The 23,068-nt window shown below is 46.6% G+C and overlaps 1 protein-coding gene across 2 annotated transcripts in view; it reads left to right on the top strand.

The window, feature by feature from the left end:
* The window catches only part of WWC1 (WW and C2 domain containing 1), a 147,471-nt gene that overhangs the window by 55,997 nt on the left and 68,406 nt on the right, over window positions 1-23,068 (top strand). For both annotated transcript variants that reach the window (XM_069483879.1, XM_069483877.1), the window contains exons 2-3: window positions 9,646-9,755; window positions 18,861-19,064. In XM_069483879.1, coding sequence (XP_069339980.1) covers window positions 9,646-9,755; window positions 18,861-19,064 — 314 coding nt within the window. The remainder of the gene's footprint in view (window positions 1-9,645; window positions 9,756-18,860; window positions 19,065-23,068) is intronic.

The following is a 23,068-nucleotide window of genomic DNA, read 5'->3' as shown; positions in this document are numbered from 1 at the left end:
AAGCTGACGCCACGGCACTCACTCTAGCCTGGGCAACAGTGAGACTCTGTCTCAACAAAAAAAAAAAAAAAAAAAAAAAAAAAATAAGCAAAATAAAACTCTGGTGTTCCTAAAATATCCTCCCATTCAGAATCCAGTTCTTTGGAGTCTCTTTTCAACTGAGTTATTGATGTCTATGCTTTTAATATTGTCCTTTGGCACCCTAAAGAGTGTTAGTCTTGCAGCCTTGTTATAAGGACCCATAAAGAAACACAAAGCTTTTGCTGCTGGGCTCTGAAGCCAGCCTGCTCCTTTTGGAATGCTGCTAAACAGGTCTGTTCACTGCCTCCTCCACACCTCTCCCCAGCTACTCATTCCTAGGGGTTAAAAGTGCTCTACTCTTGTCTCTGGGACTTTATCCCAAGCCTGTGACACCCATTTCAGCAGTCACAATGCTAGTGCCTTTGATATCTGTGCACACACAGGCAGTGGCAGCTGTGTCAGGACTGCAGCCTGGCTGACAGTGGTTGTAAGATGTCAGCAGTGGTAACATACATCACAATTTCAGAGATGCTGAATGTGTTTAAAAATGTGCATCTTAGAATTAGTGAAATGGAGTCTATGTAAGGGACCTTGGACAGTGTCTGGCATTTTGCAAATAATGAAATTTTGCTTTTATTATTATTATTTCTATTACTATTAAACATCAGTTTCCTATAGGTTAAACAGGGGTGGTGGTACCTGCCTCAAAGAAGTATTGTGAGGATAAAGGAAATGATTGGTTTTATGTTCAGCATATGGTCCAGTCCCTAGTACTTAAGTGGAAGATGCCTTTGACCTTCGGGACAGGTGAGCCAGATATTAGACTTATGGAAGCTAATGCTGCAGAGGGGGCCTTGGAGACATTATCGTCCTGCTGCCTCGCTTTGCAGGTGGGAAGCTGAGGCCCGGAAAGGGGAGGTGCCTGCCCAAGGGCAGCGACAGGATTCCAACCCAGGTCTCACAGCTCCCCTTCTGGTGCTCTGCCTAAACCATGCTGTCAGGGGAGGGCTCTAAGTCAGACAGATCCCAGAGAAGGTTTCACAGGCTCATTCCATTTCTAGAAGGACCAGCTACTCAGGCTCTGTGGTGAGGGCAAGACCTCAAGGCACAGAAGATTCTGGAATGGCTGAATTCCAGGACAGGGTGGACTGCTGCCTCTGCTCTTGTTGCCGAGGAGGCACCTGGGCAGAGAGCCCTTGGAAACCCAGCTTGTGGGATGGGAAGGAATAAAGCTGGGGGTTGAGTGTCCTCAGAGTCCCAAATACAGAAAGGAGGAGGGCAGAAGGCCAGCCTGGTGCCACATGCCAGGTGCCGTGTTGAGTCGTTCTCATGTACTAGTTCATTTAATCTCTGCAAGAACCCTGGGAGGCAGGTTTTCTTGACTGCTTTGACCTATGACTTTCTTGACCTGTTGGGAAACTGAGGCTGAGAGTTTGGGCAGGAAGGAGCTAAGATCACACAACTAGGAAGTATTGAACTGGGAAATCTGTCTGGTCCTGTTGGCCTTTTCTTTAGAGCATGGAACTTCTGTCACCTAACTCCTAACTCAGGAATGAGGATGAAGCTGGGGTTGAGCTGGGTAAGGGACAAGCAGGTACACCAAGGGCTCCATCCTGCCCTGGTGTTGGGCTTTTAGGAAATTACCCTCCACGGAGGTAACAAGCAAAACGAAGGGCCCATCTCTCACCCTTGTCTCTCCATGAATGGGAGCTTCATAGTTCCATCTTGGTTCTCACCCAGTGGTAATTCTTCTTCCAGCATAATAGGGTTAGTTATCCCGGGGAAAATGCTGTCAGTAACTGTTTCTTGGAGGCTGTTCAGACACTTGTTGGATTTCAGATGGAGCCAAACCCAGCACCAGGCTGACTTGCTGTCTTGGTGTTAACAGTGTGATATAGGGCTATGGTCGGTCCTCAGGTTTTAGCCTCAGCCCTGCCACTGGGTTCTTGGGTGGCTCTAGGCCAGTCTTTTCTCTCCATGCCTCAGTTTCCTCATCAGTAAAGCAAGGGGATTGATTTGTCAGATTCCTTTTAATATTCTTTAATATCTCTACATCAGGGGCCTCATTTGGACTGCAGGGTAAATAATGAATCACTCGCATTTATCAGGCGCTCACTGTGTACTCAAGTGCTTTTTCACACATTATTTCATTTAATCTTCAAAGAGCACTGTGGGCCATGTCTGAATGGTGCCTACCTGAAAGAGTTATTACAAAGGCCAGGTGAGTAAATATGTGTATATAGAGTGCTTGGAACAGTTAGCAGTGCAGAGTGAATGCTCAATAAATGTGTTACTATTTTTCCTGTTTTGCACGTGTGAAAAGTAAGCCACAGAGAGTTTAAATAACTTGCCCAAGGTCACACAGCTAGAAAATGGCAGAGACTGGATTCGAACCCAGGGAGTCTGTACTCTGGACCACTGCTCTGCACTGCCTCCTGTTAAAGAGTCAGGAATAACACGTTAGAGAGCAACGGGGACTGAGTACAGCAAGAGAGTGCCTGCCCCCAAAGGCAGGCCAATTCCATTTTTTAAATATAGCACTGTAGTAGATCAGCAAACTTGTCTGAAGGCTGAATTTGACCCCCAGGCGGTCAGCTGCCCGTACCTACTCTAATCCATGATCTGGCTCCCAGAACTGTGTCCTTAAATTCCAGCAGGTGATACAGGAATAGTCACACAAATTCTTAGTGCGCTGGGAGAAATCTCAAGTGAATAGGCACAGTCCACAGAGGTGACAAGGGGAATGGCCCAAGGGCGTAGGTGTGGCAGGTGTGTGACCCCAAGAACTCAGCAGGGGCAGAGTGAGGACAGCACCCAGGATTTGGCAGGGGGAGGTGAGCCAGTGGTTTGTGGGGCCCCAGTCTGAAGGCAGGGAGGGTTTGGGGTGGGGCTGGGAGCAGCCTGGAATCTTTCCTCCAGCTCTCCCTCCTTTTCTTTTCCCCATGGAAGAATTCCAGGAATGGGAGTGACTAGGCCAAGGAAGCTTCAGGATAAACCAGCAAAGGCTGGAAGCAAGGAGGTTGAGACAGGTGTTTCGACAGTGGAGAATGAGAGGGAGGGGAGGGGAGCGTTTAAGAGAAAGGAGAACTGGGGAATTCCAGGTGTAAATTCCTCCTTCAGAGAGCAGATTTTGAGAACCAAATCCAATTCAGCTGCCAGCTCCTACCTTCTCCAGTTTAAATTTCTAAGAAGAGAGAGCTTATGCAGTCTCACCTCCTCCAGGAAAGGAGGCAATGAAATGCGGTGCAAGGCTTTCTAGCTGTGCAAGCCAGGACAAATATTTTGCCTCAGTTTCCCCATCACGAAAATAGGAGTATAAAAATCTAACTCATCATAAAAGCCAGTATTGGTGGAGCCCTGGGTGCCGTGTGCTCAGCACAGCTCCTTTCAGCGGGGTGGTGGCTCTGAGCATCCCCGGGGTAGAGACGAGGAGGCGGAGTCAGAGAGGTTAGAGTTCACGGCCCCGGAAGCAGAGCCGTGAGTGGCAGTGCCTGCGTTGGAACCCAGACCGCCGACTCGAGAGCCTGTGAGTTTCGCTACCACCGCGTGTATCATGGGGCGAAGACGTGGTGGTGATGGCGAACATGGTGGGTTTACGAGGAAGGGGGACGTGACTCTCAGGGCGCACAGAGGTCTCTCCAGCGATCGCGTTAACAGCTCGCGTCTGTGGGGGGTGCGGCGGGGGGCGCTGCTGACGTGCCAGGCCCGTGCTGGGCGCTTTACAGGGGTCCTCTCGTTTCATCCCCACCGCACCCTTCCGAGATTCGGACTCCTCGTTAGTTTCACAGACAAGGAAACTCCCCTTGAGGAGGTTACGTAACACACCCATAGCTTTGGAGGACGCGGGGCCTAGGGTTCAGCCCAGCATCCGATCCCTGAGCCTTTGCGAGTCATATCTATCCTGCCTCTTCATTAACCGGGAAGCTGACCGCTGCTCTCCCCCCTGCTCCCTGCGCTCCTCCCTTCTCCAGCCTTCCCTGACTGCACCCCGTTGCTGCAGTCTCTCCCGCTCCCAGCCCCGTGGCCTTTCCGTCTACACTGCTGACTGAGCACCTCGTTAAATACCCCTGCATCCTCTCATCATCTGTGGTTCACAAGCCACATACGCTGTCTCGGGCTGTTGTGGGCATGACTGCTGCCTGTTTGAAGTGTAAGGAAGCCTTGTCTGGCTCGTCAGACCCTCTGCTGCTGAAGGCAGAAACAAGGCTTCTGCAATGTCTGAGCCCTCCCTGTGCCTAGCACGGGCTGCCGCGCCCACGTGGTAAACTGTTGTTACTTGGTGGGTTGATTGCAATGAGCGTAAAAGGAGAACAGACAGGGAGGCAGGGAGCTTCTCCAGGTCACCCTCCGCAGCTTGGCACAGGGGAGGCGCTCAGAGGAGTGCAATCCAAAGTCCATACCAGGGGCCCCACAGGCCCCAAAGCCAGGTCTCCGCCTCCTCCCCATCACTCATCCCTCACCAGGGGGACTCCACTCCAGCCGTGCCAACCTTCTTTTCTGTTCCTTGAACTCACCAACATCGCCGTGCCCCAGTGCCTTTGTACTTGCTGCTCTGTTGCCTTGCCCCCAGATCTTCGCACAGCCAGCTGCTTCCTGCCACCTGTCTCCCCTTAAACACCACCTTCTCAGCCAGGCTCCCATTTGATGGCCCACCTGCCTCTACTCTTGACCCTAGCCCCCTGCTGTCTTTTCTGAATCTCCTGAGTCTCTCTGACTTGCTGCTTCTGGTTGGGGTGCATCTCCCCCTCCTAACAAACTTACAAGATGGCTGTTTCTATCATCCTTAGACTGGTTAGACAATGAATAGAGGTGCCTGAACCTAACCAAATGAAAGAAGAACTTCAAACATTGTCCTTTTCTTCCTGCTCACTCCAGCTTCCCAGGTGCCAGAAAGGTGAAGGGGCTGCTTAGAAATGGTGTTATCAGGAGTTGTGAAATCTAAGCTATGGGAACTATGCGTGTGAAACAGCCCTGGGCAGGAGGAAGTGGCCTGGCCATTGTGCCTGGCCGGGGAGGAGAGGTTCGCTGAAGGTTTGGACAGTTCTTGGCTGGGAGTCTGGAGGGCCCTTTAGAAAGTGATCCCGCCCAGTCAGCCCTGGGAGGGAGCGGGGCCAGCATCCCGCTGGACGGTGATAAAGAGGTTGCTGTGGGAAGCCCGGGCTTGCTCGGGAGGCACTGGGAACATGAAAGATAGGTTACACATTCTTCAGTCCCAAGAGAATCACCACCCAGCGTTCAGCTTGGCAAAAGGCTTTCTGCTCCTCGGAGCCGCCTCCTTAGAAAAGACACACTATCTGAATACGGAATGCCCACGGTGGCTGCGTGTCCGCGCAGCCTCGCCCACGGGCCCACAGCAAAGCAGCCGCACACTTGGTGGTTGCCCCTGAGAAGGCATCTTTTGGGGGCTTCCAGCCCCCGAGGCAGCTTTCCCCAACAGGTGTGCCCGTGTGCTCTTTGCAGGGTGCTCCTGGCAGAACCTACCTGTCTCCCGGGAGACATATCTGGCCCTTCTTCTAGAAGGGCCTGTTGGGAAACATTCAGGAATGTTGTGCTCCGTCAGCTTTGTAATTAAGAAGAGGCAGAACCCGTTCTTGCCTGGCACTCTCTCCTCCCTCCCTCGCGCCCCTCCAGCATCTGGGTCATTTGATTTCACAATTGGGATTTTTGGTAGCTCAGGACATGGAGGCTGGAGGCAGGGACCAACCGGGCCAGGCTGAGTGGGGGTGAATCTCGCTGCTTCTGAGGGTGGGGGCTGGGAGTTCCAGGCAGGCCCCCAAGTCCTGGCCACATCTGAAAGCAGACATCTCTTCCCAGCTCACATTTTTGGCACTTGCCCAAGGTGAAACGTTGCAGGCCAGAGAAGCACCCAGAGTTTCCCAGGGGGACTGGTTTAACGGACAATTCCTCTCTTACTGGCAGGAAGAGTGAATGTGTGTGTGTGTGTGTGTGTTTAAATCCTTGTGCAGCCAAAAACACTCCTCTTCAAATCCTGATTCTCTGAATGACACGTCTCCACACACTGAATAATTCATCTCCCCCTTGGCATTTGTTCCAGAGAGAATCTTGCTGTCCAGATTGCTTGTAAGTTGCAGAGCCTTCTCATAGAAGCTTCCCTCTTTCCCATGGAAGAGCTCTGGGAGCTTTGCCTCCCAGTGATTGCTTCGAAGGGGAGCCCGAGTATCAAACCCAAAGCCTCTTCTTGCCTTCCCCTTCTAGCTTTGGGTCCTCTCACCTCACTGTCCTTCATCCCTGTGGGGACCAGTGTCTGTGTTCCATGCAGGTGGAGATCAGCATCTCAGCCCTGGTAGGATATCCACATGTCTGTCACCTCACTGATGCTTGGAGCTAACAAACTTATGTGGGCTCTGACTTCTCAGTGTGCAAGGCTGGAAGAAATCAGTGGAGTTCATGGCTTTCCGGAAAAGTGATGCATTTTTGGTATTTCAGTCCTGTCCTCCTACACCCATCCCTATCCTCACACCCAGAGAGCTCAGTGAAATCATTTGTATTGATGACTTTGCTGACTTTGAAACATTTAATCGCGTTTTCATTATGCAGCCATGGATTTTCCAGGTCTATTGAACATCTTTGCACCAAGACATAGATAACGGAAGGTCCCAATGTGCTGAAGTTCCGGGGCCTCGTGCCTGCTTCAGATGTCCCTCTGGTCCAGTTTCACCATCTAGTGCAGCTTGCTCTGGGTTCAGGATCATTCTGAGACTCACTTGGTCTTGGGAATTTTTACTAGCAGAGCTCAGGTTTAGAAACCCAGTGGTGGAGCGTCAGGTTACATTTGGTGTTTACTAACTACGTGATGTCAAGCGTGTTTTCTTATTTGTAAAATGGAGTAAGAGCACTTGCTACCCAGAGAGGGGAGATAGTAGACATAACTTGCTTTCTAGGCCTAGAGTTAGCCATTATTAAATATTTTAAGTATAATTAATACATGAAATTATGGAGAAATCAGTTTAAAAAAAAGAAAAGAAAAAAATTATAATTACCTTGAAATCCCTATACCCAAATAACATTTTGCTGTATATCTTTCCAATTTCTCTTCACACACAAACACACACACACACACTTTCTCTCTTTCTCTCTCTCTCACATGTTTTAGGCAAAACAGTATCCTGTAGCTTTTACCTTTCAACAATGTTGTTTTTTTCACAGTATATTCAGAACATCCTCCCATGTTAGCAAAATATAGAACACTACATCATTTTTTTGTTCCTACATATGCATTGCATTATTCACCCATTCCACAAACATGTATTGAGCACCACTGTGCTAGACATAGCATTCTGTTGCTTGGATGCGCCATGGATTAAACTCATTTCTTTAATCCCCAAGGAGAGATTTTGGAAGCTGATGATCTGCACATAGATTCAGGGGAGCTGTCCAGAGACGATGTCTGTATCAAATTAGTGTCTCCGCTGGCAGGTGGGGCTCCTCAGAGCAGGGAGACAAACGAGCCTGGTGGCTGGAGCATTCCTGTCCCCTCACAGATTTATTTGTCATCAGTAAGAGAGTAACTCACCGTGGAGGGCAGACCTGTGTGTGGAGCTTTTCCTCGGAGACCGTTTCACAGATTTCTCACATAAGATGATGTTGGGGGAGACTTGGCTCTTGATCAAGGTCTTCATTCTCCACGAGGGAGAGGGAGCACAGCACTTGGAGAACTCTGGGCAAGGAAGGCACTGAGGGAAGCAGCCTTTTGTTTCTGGCATCTGGGCAGAGCGTGGGGGTCGTGGTTGGCAGGCCGCAGATGGCTTTGCGGAAACTTTCTCCAGATTGTCGGGAGCGGGTACTCCCGAATGAAGGGCATCCTGAGCTGCAGAAAGTCTCCATCACCTGTGTTTTACCCATTTCCCTCCTTTTACTCCAAAGGGGTGGCTCGTGATTTTCCACGGGGCTTAGGAGATACGTTGACGATGTCAGCTTTCAAGAAAACCTAGTAGCTCACGGCAGGAACCCTGGAAACAGACCACCTCACCTGAAATCCCAGCTTTATTGTTGACACTGAGAATGTTATTTAGTCTTTCTTAGCCTCAGTTTCCCCTTCTGGTAAATGGAGCTAAGAATAACTGATGTTTTTTGAGTGCTCATTCGTACCAGCACCTGTGCTAAATGCACTCACAGACATGACTTTATTTAACCACCCGACAGCCTGGAGAGTTCTTGTTTATCTCCATTTTACAGATAAAAATACTAAGGCTCAGAGAGGTAGAGTAAGTTGCCTAACTCACACAGCTAATAAGTGATGCTTTTGAATCCTTATTTGGTAGTGTGTAGTCCGTTGCATATGGCGTACCTCTGGCCTCACCCTCATGGACCCAGTAATCTCCTACAGTGCAGCAGTAAATTGCCAACAGCAGCTTTGGGGTTCTCCATTCATTCAATGGACAGATGCTTTCCACAGCCTGCCAGACCCTGGGTGTGCGTGGTGCGGGAACACACCAGGTCCTCTCTGCCAGGTGCTCTTTCAGTGTCTGTTCTTCCCCATTTCTCTCTAAGTTGAATCTAGAGTGGGTTTTAGAGAGAAGGAGAGCGTATGGGACAAGAGAGGGCAGTTTTCTGTGACTTGGGAGCCCTGGATCAGAAATCCAAGACCCATCCCAGTCATCTCCCTTCCTGTCCCATTGTGTATTAGTTTTCCAGTCTCTAGGCAGGGTCTGGAGCAGAGCCTCCTGGGCTTCCAGAATCGGGAGCAGGTGGGAAACAGACAGGGGCGGTGGTGGTGGTATTATTAGGATATATATTGTAGGCAGCAATGGGAAGAAACCACAGTGACTGGGGTTGGGGGCCCTCAGGCTGAGTCTCATAGGCCTAGATTGCTGGCTCCCCACACTGGCTAAAATACTTGACAAATGGTTTGTGATACCTGTGTGTATTTCCAGCCTTGACGAGCCGTTGTTAGTTTAGTTGGGTGATTTGTTTGTTTGATTTAGCCAGCAAGACTTGGTGATTACCACCACTTCACTCCCCGGAAGACGGGGACTTAGACAGCAGTTATTGCTGAAAGGTCGGTTTGGCCTGACTTGTCTAGGGAAGGGCAGCCATGGGCGCAGGCATTTGGGAATCAGCTCAAGAGGCAAATAAATACTGCTCGTTGGCCAAACTCACAGGGACGGAACATCTGCTATCCTAGATGTTGCAATAAGCCAGCTTTCCAAAGGGCAAGTGGGCATGACAAACATGGGCGAGAGCCAGGAATACAGATTGGATGTGGGGTGGGCAAGTAAGTTACAGGTAGAGAAGCCAGAGAGGGCCGGAGTCCAAGTCAGGAAGCAAGACTTGGCCTTACAGCCCTTTCCTGCAAACCCTCAGAGATGCAGAAACAGAAGCCTGGAGAAGGAAGGTGACTTGCTCAGGTCACTGTTGAGTGAGTGGCCAAGTTGGGACCGGAACACGGATTCCTTGCCTCCCTCCCAGGGTGATCTTACCCTGCTGCTGCAGGCATGCCTTCACCTTCCTGGGAGCAAAGGCGACAGCAAAGCTGGTGCTGCCGTTCAAAACTCCCGGATCTGTCGGGCCAGCCCAGAGGAGCAGGAGGCCCAGAGAAGTAGCAAGTTGCAGGAGCTTGGGGACTGTAGGCTGATGGGGTGTGTTTCTCCTCTCCCTTGCCAGGTACACCAAACCGCTCACCTTTGCTGACTGCATTAGTGATGAGTTGCCGCTAGGATGGGAAGAGGCGTATGACCCACAGGTTGGAGATTACTTCATAGACCACAACACCCGTAAGTTCCTGGCGGTCCTCCCTCCCCCGTGCTCCCTCTCCATCCCTCTACCTCCGTGCCCATCCTCCCTGCAAGTCTGGAAGAATCACCAGCAGAGACTCCTGGAGCCAGATTGTATTTTGTTTTATATAGATTTAGATAGAGATGTCAGTGTAGATATAGATAGATAATGTAGGCTCATGTAAAAATAACAGTTTGGAAGGGTTTTTAATAGAATCTATTATAAAACTCCTCCTCTCACAATCTAGCTCCCCAATTTTACAGAGGCAGCCATTGCTAAGTTTCTTGTATATCATTCCAGAAATTTTCCAATCGTGTGTTTGCGTGTGTACATGTATATATGCATATATTCTTTTTTGCATGTATAGATTTATGTGTATACAGCTTTTTTTTTTTTTTCTATAAAAGAAAGTCATGTCATTGTCATTACCACACCATCTTGGAGCAGCCAGAGCCCTAGCAGGCCCCCAGCAGCATAGCACACATGTGTCCATAGTGGATTGGTATGAATGTGTCTCTGGCCCACTGTAACCATCAGCCCACCCATGCCTTGTACCTGGGATCCTGTACGGAGGTTCCTAGTATCTCAGTCTCTGGGACAGTGAGGGAGGAATCAGCTGAGAAAGGGAGAAGCCTGTTGTCTGGCAGGTGGGGGAGCCCAGGCAACAGGTCCCCCAGCTGGGGAGAGGGGATGTGTGTTTGTGCCTCATCCATTGTGCACCCTCTGGGCCAAGACTTTTCCTGTCCCCTGAAATTTGCTGCCCTATTTGTCCATGTGTACAGAGGAAAGGGATTTTTCTGTCTCACTATCAGCCTTCTGAACTGTAGGATTCCCTTTAACTCTTCAAGCAAGAAGTGAATGGAATGAAATGGCGTGTGCCTGGCAAAGTCTGCAGGCTGAGAACAGGGCGCCAGGTCCTGATGGCCTCTGTTCACTGCACACACTCCGTGCCATATGCTGTGCTGGGCATTTCATAGGCATTATCTCCTTCAGTCCTCCCAGCTACCTGGTGGGGCGTTACGATGATTATGTCCACCTTATAAGTGGGATTTAGAGGTAGTGATTGACTGTTCAAGACTCACGGCTAGAACACGGCAGAGCTGGGATTTGAACTAGCACTGGGGAGTGGAGTTGTGCTTCTCCATCCACTTCCTCCTCCGGGTTTCGTTAGCACCCTGGCCACACCTCTGCCGTGCCTCTCATCACTTTGTGTCATAATTACTTACCTGGGGTTGCAAGTCCTTCTACAGAAGAGACTGTGTCTAATTCATCTCTCAGTCGCAGGCCTTTGCCTGGTGAGGCACATAGTAGGTGTGCACTTAAGTCTGCTCAATAGAAAAGGGCATACGTGCATGAATGCATGAGTAAATGGATGAATGAGCGGACTGTTGGCACCGCAGTGGAGAAGAGTTTTTGAGAGACAGCTAATGGCATTAATTGCATTGTTGGGGGTAGCAAAGGTTTTTATTAGCACTCATGATTGCGTACTGGGTAATGAGAAGTAAATATGCCTAATTGAGTGTGTATGGGGAATGAGGTTAATGTTTGGAGGGCTGCATGGGATGCTGGGTTAAACACTGATGTACAGGAACCCTAATCAGTCCTTTCCTGTTTCTAATTGCTGAGTGCATCCCCCTCATTAACATCTCATGGCAGGAGTGGGATTTTAAGGTACTTCTGGGAGTTGCTGGAGAAATGGAAGGAAGAAAGGAGTAGCAGGCCGTGGCAGAGTTTATTCTTAAGGGAATGATGGCAGAAATGGAGTATATAGGGGTGATTAAGTTGGGCCACAGCAGGAAGATGTGATGGAAAGACAGGAAGAATTCCACCTGGTAGTTTTATCCTACCAATATAGTACGAATATAGCCATCAAGGCCCCAGCATTCAGAGCCATGGCCTCAGGCCAATCCCATGCTGTGTGTTTCTCAGGGACTGAAATTCCTTTCATTGTAGATGCCCCCAGCATTCTGGGAGGCCCAGATAGGAGGATCGCTTGAGGTCAGGAGTTTGAGAACAGCCTGGACAACATAGCAAGACCCTGTCTCTACAAAGAATTTTTTAAAAATGAGCCAGGCATGGTGACATGTGCCTGTGATCCCAGCTGCTCAGGAGACTGAGGCAGAAGGATCATTTGAGCCCAGAAGTTTGAGGTTGCAGTGAGCTGTGATTGTGCCACTGCACTCCAGCTTGGGTGACACAGCAAGACCCTGTCTCTAAAAAAACAAAAAAAAAAAGATAGCATGTAAAGCCACGAAGTGGGATGAGATTACCAAAGAAATGAAGGCTGAAAAGAGGACTAAAGAAAGTGCCAGAAGTCCTCAGACAGCAGAGGGTGGGAGGAAGAGGAAGACCAGCAGTGATGCTGAGAGGAGCAGTCAGAAAGGAGGGAGGAAAGCCAGAGTGTCTTGGGAGCTTCTGACGGTGTGGGTTCAAAGAGGACCAAGAATTGACTCTGGATTTAGCAACCTGGGTGATGCTGGTGACCCTGACTTTGGAAGGCAGCTTTGGACAAGGACTGGGGACAAAAGCCTGACTAGAATGAGTCTAAAGAAAATAAATGGAGGGGAAGGGATTAGAAGCAGCAAGTATAGACAGCTCTGTCCAAAACATCCCCTATTTGCGTAATTTCGTATGTCGGTGTTCAGTGTCCCCCATGTCATGGTTAGATGGTCTCAATTATATTCTGCTGTTTTCTCTTCATTCTATATCATGAATATTTGAGGGATGCTACTATTTCTTCATATTTGTCATTTTAAATACATCAAAAGGATGTGTCAATACATTTTAACACATAACAAAAGTACCATCGTGCTCCTATTGCTGACCTTTTGGGTCATTTCCATTTATTTATTATTTTAAATAACACGAGGGGGAGAGTCTTTATGCATGTTGCTTTCTTCGTGATAATTTCCTGAACGTGCATTTCCAAGTATAGGATTTTTTTTTTTTTTTTTTTTGACAGAATCTCGCTCTGTTGCCTGGCATAGAGTGCTATTGCGTCAGCCTAGCTCATAGCAACCTCGAACTCCTGGGCTCAAGCCATCCTCCTGCCTCAGCCTCCTGAGTAGCTGGGACTACAGGCATGCACCACCATGCCCGGCTAATTTTTTCCATATGTATTTTTAGTTGTTCAGCTAATTTATTTTTATTTTTAGTAGAGATGGGGTCTTGCTCTTGCATAGGCTGGTCTCGAACTCCTGACCTCAAACTGATCCTCCCACCTTGGCCTCCCAGAGTGCTAGGATCACAGGCGTGAACCACCACGCCCAGCCACCAAGTACGGGATTATTAAGTCAAAAGTTATAAACACTGTGGGACCTTTTAGCACACCTAGATTGATGAGTATTTCCCAAAGACTGTATCAGTCTGTATTGCCACGAGCCATTAGAGTGCTGTTTTCCTCATAGCTTCAGCACAGGGCTATGATCATTTCTTTTGATTTTTGATAAATTGATCCTAGGTTGAAACTGTTACTTCATTGGTTTTAATTTCTATTCCTTTGCATAGTAACACGGTTGAATGTTCTCTGGATGGTCAGCTGTTTTTTTAGAGAATTACTTTTGTTGTTATTGTTGTTAACGCTCTTGGAAAATGCAGCATTGTTAGCTGTGTGAGTGTGTGCGCAGTGTGTGGACAGCAGGTATGTGGCGTGTGTGGGAAGGAGGTAGGATGTATAGAGAGCGCCTGAGTGTGCTGCCCCGTGTATGCGGTGTGGAGATGTACGTGGAATGTGTTTGCAGGAAGAGGCTTGGAGTAGGGGCAGCAGGAGTGGAGAAGTGGTTCTCATTGATGGCTGCACTAGATCAGCTAAAAGCAGTTGCCTTCTGCAGAGAGAGAACTGAGGGAGATGTTTTATGTAGCAAACTTTGTAGTATGCTGAATTATTAAACTGTGTCCGTGTATACTTTTAATGAAAACAAGAACTAAAAAATAGTTGGCCAAGGTGATCTCTGAGGGCCTGCTCAGGTATAAAGTGATCTATTTTGGCGAGATGGACTTGAGGAACAGTGGTGTCAGCAGAAGAGCTGGGCTGTGGGAAGACCCCCTCAGAGTGTGACCAGTTTAGAACTAACAACATTTAACACAGCTCCTTAGAATCATCTAGGGCAGTGGTCCCCAGCCTTTTTGGCACCAGGGACTGTTTTCATGGAAGACAATTTTTCCACAGACCAGGGGTTGGGGAGGTGGTGTGGGGATGATTCAAGTGCATTACATTTATTGTGCACTTACTCCCATTATTACACTGTGTAATATATAATGAAATACTTATACAACTCACCATAGGTTGGGGACCCCTGATCTGGGGAGCTTTGAAAAAGCCCAGTGCCCCTAAAGGGGATAGTCTTTTCCACAATTGCTGGTACAACTGGTATCCATATGGGAAAAAAACAAACCTCCACTTCTACCTTTGCCTCATACCATATGTAAAAATGAACTAAAAATGTACCATCGACCTAAACATAAAGCTAAAACTATAAAACATCTAGAAGAAAACATAGGAGAAAACCTGCAAGATTTTCTAGTAGGTAAAGATTTTTTTTGACAAGTCACAAAAACCACTAACCATAAAAGAAAAATTATTAAATTGGATTTCATGAAATTAAAACCTCTATTCTTCAAAAGACAGCATTTATCAAAAAGTGGACTGTCATATATTCATACAATAGAATATTATTCAACAGTAACAAGAAACAAGACAACTGATAGAACAGTGTGAATGAGTCTCAGAAACCTTATGCTTAGCCGACGAAGAAAGACCCAAAGCGTATATACTGTATGATTCTGTGTATCTGAAGTTCTAAAACAGGCAAAACTGGGCGAGAGGGGGTGGGTGGAGGAGATTGCCTGGGAAAGAGTCCAAGGGATCATTGGGTGAAAGGAAATGTACCAGTGATTGAAGTGGTTGGTCATGGTATATACATTTGTCAAACTGTACACTTTAAATGGCTGCACCTTACTGTATTTAAATTATGCCTTGGCCGGGTGAGGTGGCTCATGCCTATAATCCTAGCACTCCGGGATCACTTGAGCTCAGGAGTTCCAGACTAGCCTGAGCAAGAGTGAGACCCTGTCTCTACTAAAAATAGAAAAATTAGCCGGGCGTGGTGGCCAGGGCCTGTAGTCCCAGCTACTCAGGGGCTTGAGCCCAGGGGTTGGAGGTTGCAGTGAGTTATGATGATGCCACTGCACCCTAGCCAGGGTAACACAGCGAGACTCTGTCTCAAAAATAAATAAATAAGTAATAAATTATGCCTTAATCAAGTTGATTTTAAAAACATATTGATGCTCTCACTTCATACTGCAGACCAATTAAATGGAAATCTCCCCAGTGTGCAGCCCGGTTGAGAACCAGTGTTCTGGTGTGAGCTTGTGCGTTGTGTTTATCTGCTTGTGTGCTCATCTGTTCATACTGGTTTGTGCTACAAAAGAGCACTGGGCCAACAAAAATGGCAGCCAGGTGTTCAGTTAAGGCTCTCACATACTTTTATACAGTATTCCATGGAGCAGGGCTGAGGCCTGAGGCCTGAGGCCAAAAGGAGTGTGCCCGTCCCAGACTAAATCCGGACACCGCAGGGAGGATCCATCCAGGTGTGGCTGCGGGCACTTGCCGAGGGCCCAGCGTTTCAGCCAGCCCTCCGGCAGGTGATGCCACCTGGAGCTCCGTTCTGCTCCTGCCAGCCCTGCCTGTCGCCGCCGAAATGACTGCTCAGCCCTGGTGTGTGCGACACACTGGTTCTCACCTTTGGGGGCACATTGGAATTGTGTGGGGAGCTTTGTAAGCCACCGTTGCCTTGAGCCACTGCCAGAGATTCTGATTTAATTGGTCCAGGGGTGGGGCCTCGGCATCAGGATTTAAAAAATTTTTCCCAGGTGATTGTAATGTTCGGGGGCGGGGGGGGGGGGGGGGGGGGGGCCGGGCTCAGGCATGTCTGTACACCAGAGTCACCTAAGGAAGCTTTTAAAACTGTCAATACCTGGGCCCTACTCCTAGAAATTCTGATTTAAGTGTTCTGGGGCAGAGTTCAGGCCTTTTCTTGTTTTTGTTTTTTGAAGCTTCTCAGTTGATTCTAATGTGTAGCAAAGGCTCAAAATCATTGGATGAGGCACTAACTTTAAAAAAAAAAAAAAAAAAAAAGGCTGGGTGGGCACAGTGGCTCCCACCTGTAATTTCAACACTTTGGGAGCCCAAGGTGGGAAAATCACTTGAGGCCAGGAGTTCGAGAACAGCCTGGGCAACATAACGAGACCCCGTCTCTACAGAAAATAGAAAAATTAGCCTGGTGTGGTGGCGTGCACCTGTGGTCCCAGCTACTGGGGAGGCCAAGGCAGGAGGATCACTTGAGCCCAGGAGTCTGAGGCTTACAGTCCCTGTTGCTTTAAAAATAACTTCATGTTTATAGACATGAATATATAGATAAATAAAGATTTGCATATAATCAGAGGGTGATTTCTGTTCTGTGTGAGACTCCTGTCAACACTTACCTCTGGGTAGGAGGATTGGGTAGACAGAAACTCACCTCTTATTTTACAAATTTGTAATGGTGGAATTGTGGGATTTTTCTTTTTCTTTTTGGTATTTTTCATTATTCTTCACTGAAAAATTAAGTTTTAAAAAGTTACAGACTTTCAGAAACAACTGCAGGCAGGCCAAGACAGGCCGAGCCTCTTTTCTGTGGCCTGTGCCACCTGGAGGTATAGGGTGGACCCCAAGGAGAACCCACACCTCTGATGGGAGATGGGGTCCCACAGCAGCTGTTCTTGAGCCAGATTTATAAATTCTGCCCCCCACCCTTTTTCCCCTTCTCTTGCAATTATTCCTCCCTCTTGCTTGCTTGGTTAAAGAGTGTAGCTTTCCTCATGGGGAAGCAATTTTGTGGCCACTGTCAGCATCTTCAGACCTTGTTTTCTTTCTCAGAAGGAGGGTGGAGGAAAAGCTTGAAGAATTGCTATTCACAGACAATTCAAAAACTGGCTCTAGGCAATAGTTTTGGTTTTTACATTCACCATCATTTGTTTTCTTTACCTGGGCACAAGTGCTTTAGTTTCCCAGGAGGTAATGATGCAGTGTCTGTTGTCCTCTTTAACAGATATAAAAGTATATTCAGGCCGGGCGCGGTGGCTCACGCCTGTAATCCTAGCACTCTGGGAGGCCGAGGTGGGCGGATCGTTTGAGCTCAGGAGTTCGAGACCAGCCTGAGCAAGAGCGAGACCCCACCTCTACTAAAAATAGAAAGAAATTATACGGACAGCTAAAAATATATATAGAAAAAATTAGCCGGGCATGGTGGCGCATGCCTGTAGTCCCAGGTACTCGGGAGGCTGAGACAGGAGGATCGCTTGAGCTCAGGAGTTTGAGGTTGCTGTGAGCTAGGCTGACGCCACGGCACTCACTCTAGCCTGGGCAACAGAGTGAGACTCTGTCTCAAAAAAAAAAAAAAAAAAGAAAATATATTCAGAGAGGTCAAACAGCCTGTCTGTTGTAACACAGCAATTATTGGCAGGGGTGAGAACTTGGCCCTGCTGCTGCTTAGATCTTTCTTTCTTTGGAGATGCCCATTGAACCTATTTAGGAGGAATGGGAGCTAAGGGGCCTAGGTTAGGAGGCACAAACTCAAATGTCCCCAAGGGCCAGGAACATGACATAAATGAATGAAGACCAGGTTTTGATGGATGGAGTGCTGGGGTCTGTGGCAAATTGTGAACCCAAGTGGCCAGATCTTAGGAATGATCAAAAAAAAAAAAAAAAAAAGCCATAAAACAGAATCTTAATGGGTAAATCTCTCTATTTTTACATACCAGTAATCGGTTTAAAATTATTAAAACACTTTGAGCTAAGCAAAACCTGTCTGCAGGCTGGATTCACCACATGGCCATGATTCAACCATTTCTGGTTTGTCAATCACCCCTAACCTGACCAAGTAACTTTGAGGTGACTGAGGAGTGTCCATGAGCATTGATTCTTTGACATTACTTTGACCTCTTCTACATCTCCTCAGCTGCATTTTTGAAAATATCTATCTTTTTATTTTGTTTTGTTTTGTTTTCAGATTATCATTATACGTGTTTATTGTGCACATAGTTTAAAAACAAATAGAAAAATAATGAAGAAAAAAATATCCTGCCACTCGGTTGTTCATATTTTGCTGTTTCCTCCTAATCACTTTGAGAATGTACATATATGTTCTGATAAATTCAAAATTATTTAGTTTTACAACCTGCATTTTTCAATCACTTTTATGTCCTAAGCTTCTTTCCATTTATTAATTTTTCTTCAAAGACTTTTTAATGGTTGTATAATGGTGCATTACGTAAATGTAGCATACTCATTTGAGCAGTTGTTTGCTGTGTGACCTTGAGCTAATTATTTAACCTCTCTATATCTCAGTTTTCTCTTTAGTGTAATGGGGATAGTAATGGAATCTGCTTTATAAGGTTAGTGTAGGATTGAAGAAGTAAAGTACTTAGAATAGTTCTAGTCAGAGAGTAAACATTAAATATGTGCTTGCTATTTGTTATCATGGTTTTGTACAAATGCATATTTGCCTGAATTTTTATATTACTTTTTATAATAAATTACTACAGAGGAGATTATTGGTCAAAGGGTATTAATATTTTAAGGCTCTTAATTTGCACGGTCAGATAGTCCTCTAGTAAGGCTGTTCTATTAATATTTTATATTTCCAGCAGAGTATGGGATGCCTATTTCTCCATATCCTCTGAAACATTAGTTATTTTCCTTTTCTTTATTCTTCACCAAAACAGATTATCTTGCACATCTTTAATGTCCTTGAGCTGCCCTCTCTAGATTGGAACTCAAACCTGGTCCTTCTTCTGGCTGTTCTCAGATAGAAATTGACTTTGGGTTTGGATTTTCTTTTTTATGACTTGAAAGTGAAGGGTTTGGAAATTGATCTTCATTTGTTTTTTGTTTGACTAATCCAAATGGAGAATCTCTGTCATTTAGTAAGTGAATTTAACCCATTTATATTTTTTGTGATTTTCTGTGGATTTTACTTTTTGTTTTCTGGTAGTAGATCCCACAGGCCACCAACTCAACAAATATTTGTGAGATGCTGACCAAGGGTCTCTGGGGTCTGTTCCAGAAACCACCCAGATTGAGGATCCCCGGGTACAATGGCGGCGGGAGCAGGAACACATGCTGAAGGATTACCTGGTGGTGGCCCAGGAGGCTCTGAGTGCACAAAAGGAGATCTACCAGGTGAAGCAGCAGCGCCTGGAGCTCGCACAGCAGGAGTATCAGCAACTGCATGCCGTCTGGGAGCACAAGCTGGGCTCCCAGGTCAGCTGTGAGTACCTCCCACCGCCAGCACCCCCACCAGCACCAGCAGGGAATGGACACATTGAGTCCTGCCAATAGTGCTTCTCAGATCTGCCCATTTTTCTCCATCTCCACTCCTTGTCCAAAGTACCATGCTGTCTACTGCTCATTTTACTCCTACCTGGGCCTTGCAGTGATTCATTTGCCCTTTGCATTTCATTTCATTTGTAATCATCACAGAATGCCAGTTGGATTTTGTATCTCCTTGTTTAAAACCCTCAGTGGTTGGGGGAAGTGGAAGTAGGGAGTTCTTGTTTAATGGGTACAGAGTTTCAGTTTGGGAAGATGAAAAGGTTCTGGAGATGGATGGTAGTACAACAATGTGAACGTACTTAATACCACTGAACAGCACACTTAAAAATGGTTAAGATGGTAAATTTTATGCTATGTCTATTTAAAAACAAGCAAAATAAAAAATAATAATAAAAATAAATTAATTAAAAAATAAAAACAAGCAGCCTTCAGTGGCTTCCCATCACTCTTCCCACGGCCCACGCAGCCCTCTGTGATCAGGCCCCTGCCAGCGGCTCCTGCCTCCTCGCCTGCTGTCACTCATGAGGTCCAGATACAGAGTCCCCCCATCCCCATTCTGCACCCTCAGCCTGCCCTGTACTTTTCCACATCAGGGCTTTTGTCTTTGCTGTTCCCCTTCCTAGAATGCTTTTCCACCCATCCATTTGAAAGGCTCACTCCTTCCCATCCTTCAAGTATCATCCTTCTGGTCATCGCCTCTGAGAGGCTTGCTCTGACGGTTCTACCAAAAGCCTCCCTTCCCCAGCAGTAGCCTCTGCCTCTCTCTTTGTTTTCTTCATAGCCCACAGTACACCTTTTTATATCTCGGTATTTTCTCCACTAGAATATAAACTTGGTAAGGACAGGGCTCCTGTCCTCTTTCCTGGTACCCGCAGGAGGGCAGTGGGCACGCCAGAGTCCCCATCTTTCATTGCCAGTGCCATGTAGATCAGTAGCTGTCAGGGAGCCCACAGACCTTTGCCAATACATTGAGGGTTTTTTTTTTTTCCTTTACCACTATTCCTAGTAACCAAATCTTTGCCTAGTTTATTGAGTGCTTATTACCTGCCAAGCACTGTGCTATGGTCTGAATCTGCTCTTTCAGTTAATCTTCATAACAATTAACATCCCCCTTTAACAGATAAGGAAACTGAGGCTTAGGAACAGCAACATGCCCAAGGCCTTACAGCTGGTAAGAATAATACGTTGAAACCCATTCTGTCAGCCCCTCAACATTCTCAGTGTGGGCCGGGCCATGGGGACCAGGATCGGGCCATGGTGTGGAGGTGACCGTGGCTGGTTGGGCCACCGACACTCCTCACTCTTTCTCCCTTTGAGATATTCAGTCTGCTGGCAGGATGGGGCAAACCCTGTCGGTTACTCACTGTCACAGCCCTGCCCTTTTCCTTGGCAACTCAGGACAACCCCCAGAATCTCAGAGATTATAGAAAAGAGCTGTATTACAGTTGTTAGCTATTTCTTGTCAGGTAATTTTCTAGAGACTGTCATGAGGGTTTTAGCACTTAATCTGTTTGGTCAATTCAGGCTGCCTTAGCAAAATACCATAGACTGGGTAGCTTAAACAACAGACATTTATTTTCTCACAGTTCTGGAGGCTGTAAGTCCAAGATCAGGGTGCCAGCATGGTCAGGGTCCGATGAGGGCCTCTCACTGGTTTGCAGACGGCAGCTTCTCACTGTGTCCTCACATGGCAGAGAGAGAGAGAGAGGGGTCTCTGGTGGGGGTGTCCCTTCCTATAACTGCGCTAATCTCATCATGAGGTACCCACCTTCGTGACCTCATTTAAACCTAATAATCTCCCAAACGCCTCATCTCCAAATGCCATCACTTTGGGGATCAGGGCTTCAACTTAAGAATTTTGGAGAGACACAGTTCGGTCCATAACCTGATCCTTAACACGGTCCTAGAAGTGAGGTGTTATTGTCCTTATTGAAACTCAGGTTTGAAAAAGTGAAGTGATTATTTCTTATCTCTCTCTAAAGTCCCACAGTTTTAAAAAGTGGCAGATATATGTAAAAACACCTGTTTTGGGGGACAGGTTATTTACATGGACCCAAAGTATTGCCCCACAATTCACTTATTAATTCCAGAAGGTAAAACGTGCTTTTGCATGAGAGAGATGCTCAGCCACCACTTTAAACAGGCGCTAAAATTAGCATCACTAATAATGAGAGCAGGTACCAACATGTACCTTCCGATGGGATGCAATAAAAACGTCATGGAAAGATCCCTCGCAGAAATGTTTAATCTGAACCGAATCATGAGACAGCCAGACAAACCCATAATGTGGAACATTCTATAGGATTTTTTTGAAAGCCTAAAAAGGCGGACCAACCAAATGAAATGTTTGTACCTTGAATTAGACCTGAACTGGGGGAGAAAGCAGCCATAAAAGACATTCCCAGACAATTGGAGACTTTTCTTAGGTGTGATAATGGCATTATGGATATGTAGCAGAATGTCCTTGTTTTTAGAAGATACATGTGACATCATATCTGCAACTTATTCCAAAAAAGGTCCAGGAAAGGAAAAAGAAAAAGAAAAAGGAAAGAAAAAGTAAAGGAAAAAGCTGGTGTCAGGCCAACTGATGCACTTATGACTTGGAATATGCCCAGGTTTTGGTGTTTTGCCACCATTTCTAATAATCATTTGTGGAGGGCTAACTATGAAGCAGACACCCTACTGAAAGAAAGAAAGAATTGGGGTGGGAAGAGGGATGGCAAGAACAGATGCAGGAAAATGTTTACACACGGGTGGATCTAGGTGAAGGATATATCAGTATTCATTATACTTTTCTTTCAAATTGTCTATAGATACAAAGTTTCCAAAATTAAAAGAGTCAAATGCTGCAGGAATGAAGCATTCCTATGAGAAGCACTGTATTGGGAGGTGGCAGCCATTGGATGCTGAAGTTAGAGGCCTGGGTATTCTCTGGGAGAATGTACTCCTCTTCAAGTCTCTAATTCCTTATCTTTAGCTATGGAAAAGTTAATAGCACCTTCATCTCACGGGTCCGTGTCTAGGTTTCTCAACCTCAGCACCATTAACAGTTTGGCTTGGGTAAATCTTTGTGGGAGCTGTGTATTATAGGATGTTTAGCCACATCCCTGTTCTATACCCACTAGACGCCAGTAACATCCCCCCACTGCAAGTTGTGGCAACGAAAAATGACTCCAGACATTGCCCAATGTGTCCAAGGGGGTAAAATTGCCCCCAGTCGAAAACCACTAGTCTAGCTAAAACACCTGGCACAATTTCTTTAGAACATATTAATGGCTCAATACACAGTCTTATTGACAGGAAACACATAATATTTTGAGAGTGTGGACTTTGGAGCCCGACTGCCTGGGTTCAAATCCAAGATGTGCAAATCACCGGCAGTTGTAACCTTGTACATGTTACACCACTTCTGTGACTCAGCTTTCTTCATTTATAAAGCCGGTCTAATAATGGGATCACCTTCATAGGAGTGGTAGGCAGCTTAAATTAGTTAACAAATATAAAGTACTCAGAGTAGTACTCATCACACTCTTGAGCTCTCAGTAAATAACATTATTAATTAATTGGCATTGTAAATGAAAAAGAGTTTTTACAGATCCATGGAACTAACAAGAATAAATGCATGATCAAAGGTAGGAAATAAATGATGCAGTTCCTCTGCCTTGTCCTGCGACTTCCAGGCACTCGCAAGAGCTCCACCGGCCTCAAAGGCACCACCATTTTGGATGTCAAAGATCTTCCATCTGAAAGGAGTGGGGTCATTTCAGGCAACTGGATCTGGGATCCAAACCAAATAGGAATTGGGGGACCTCCCAGTCCAAGCAGTTAAACGAGGCATGACTCAAGCCTCTTTCTTCGGGTTTTATAAGCCAGATTTGCCTTCCAAGTCCAGCTCTCAAGGCGTGACAGACAGGTGAGGTCACATGCCTGTCTTTTAAT

This window comes from Eulemur rufifrons, chromosome 10 (genome assembly GCF_041146395.1).
Source record: "Eulemur rufifrons isolate Redbay chromosome 10, OSU_ERuf_1, whole genome shotgun sequence".
NCBI lineage: Eukaryota > Metazoa > Chordata > Mammalia > Primates > Lemuridae > Eulemur > Eulemur rufifrons.
The sequence above is the reverse complement of the archived record's forward strand: the minus strand, read 5'-3'. Positions and strand labels throughout refer to the sequence as shown.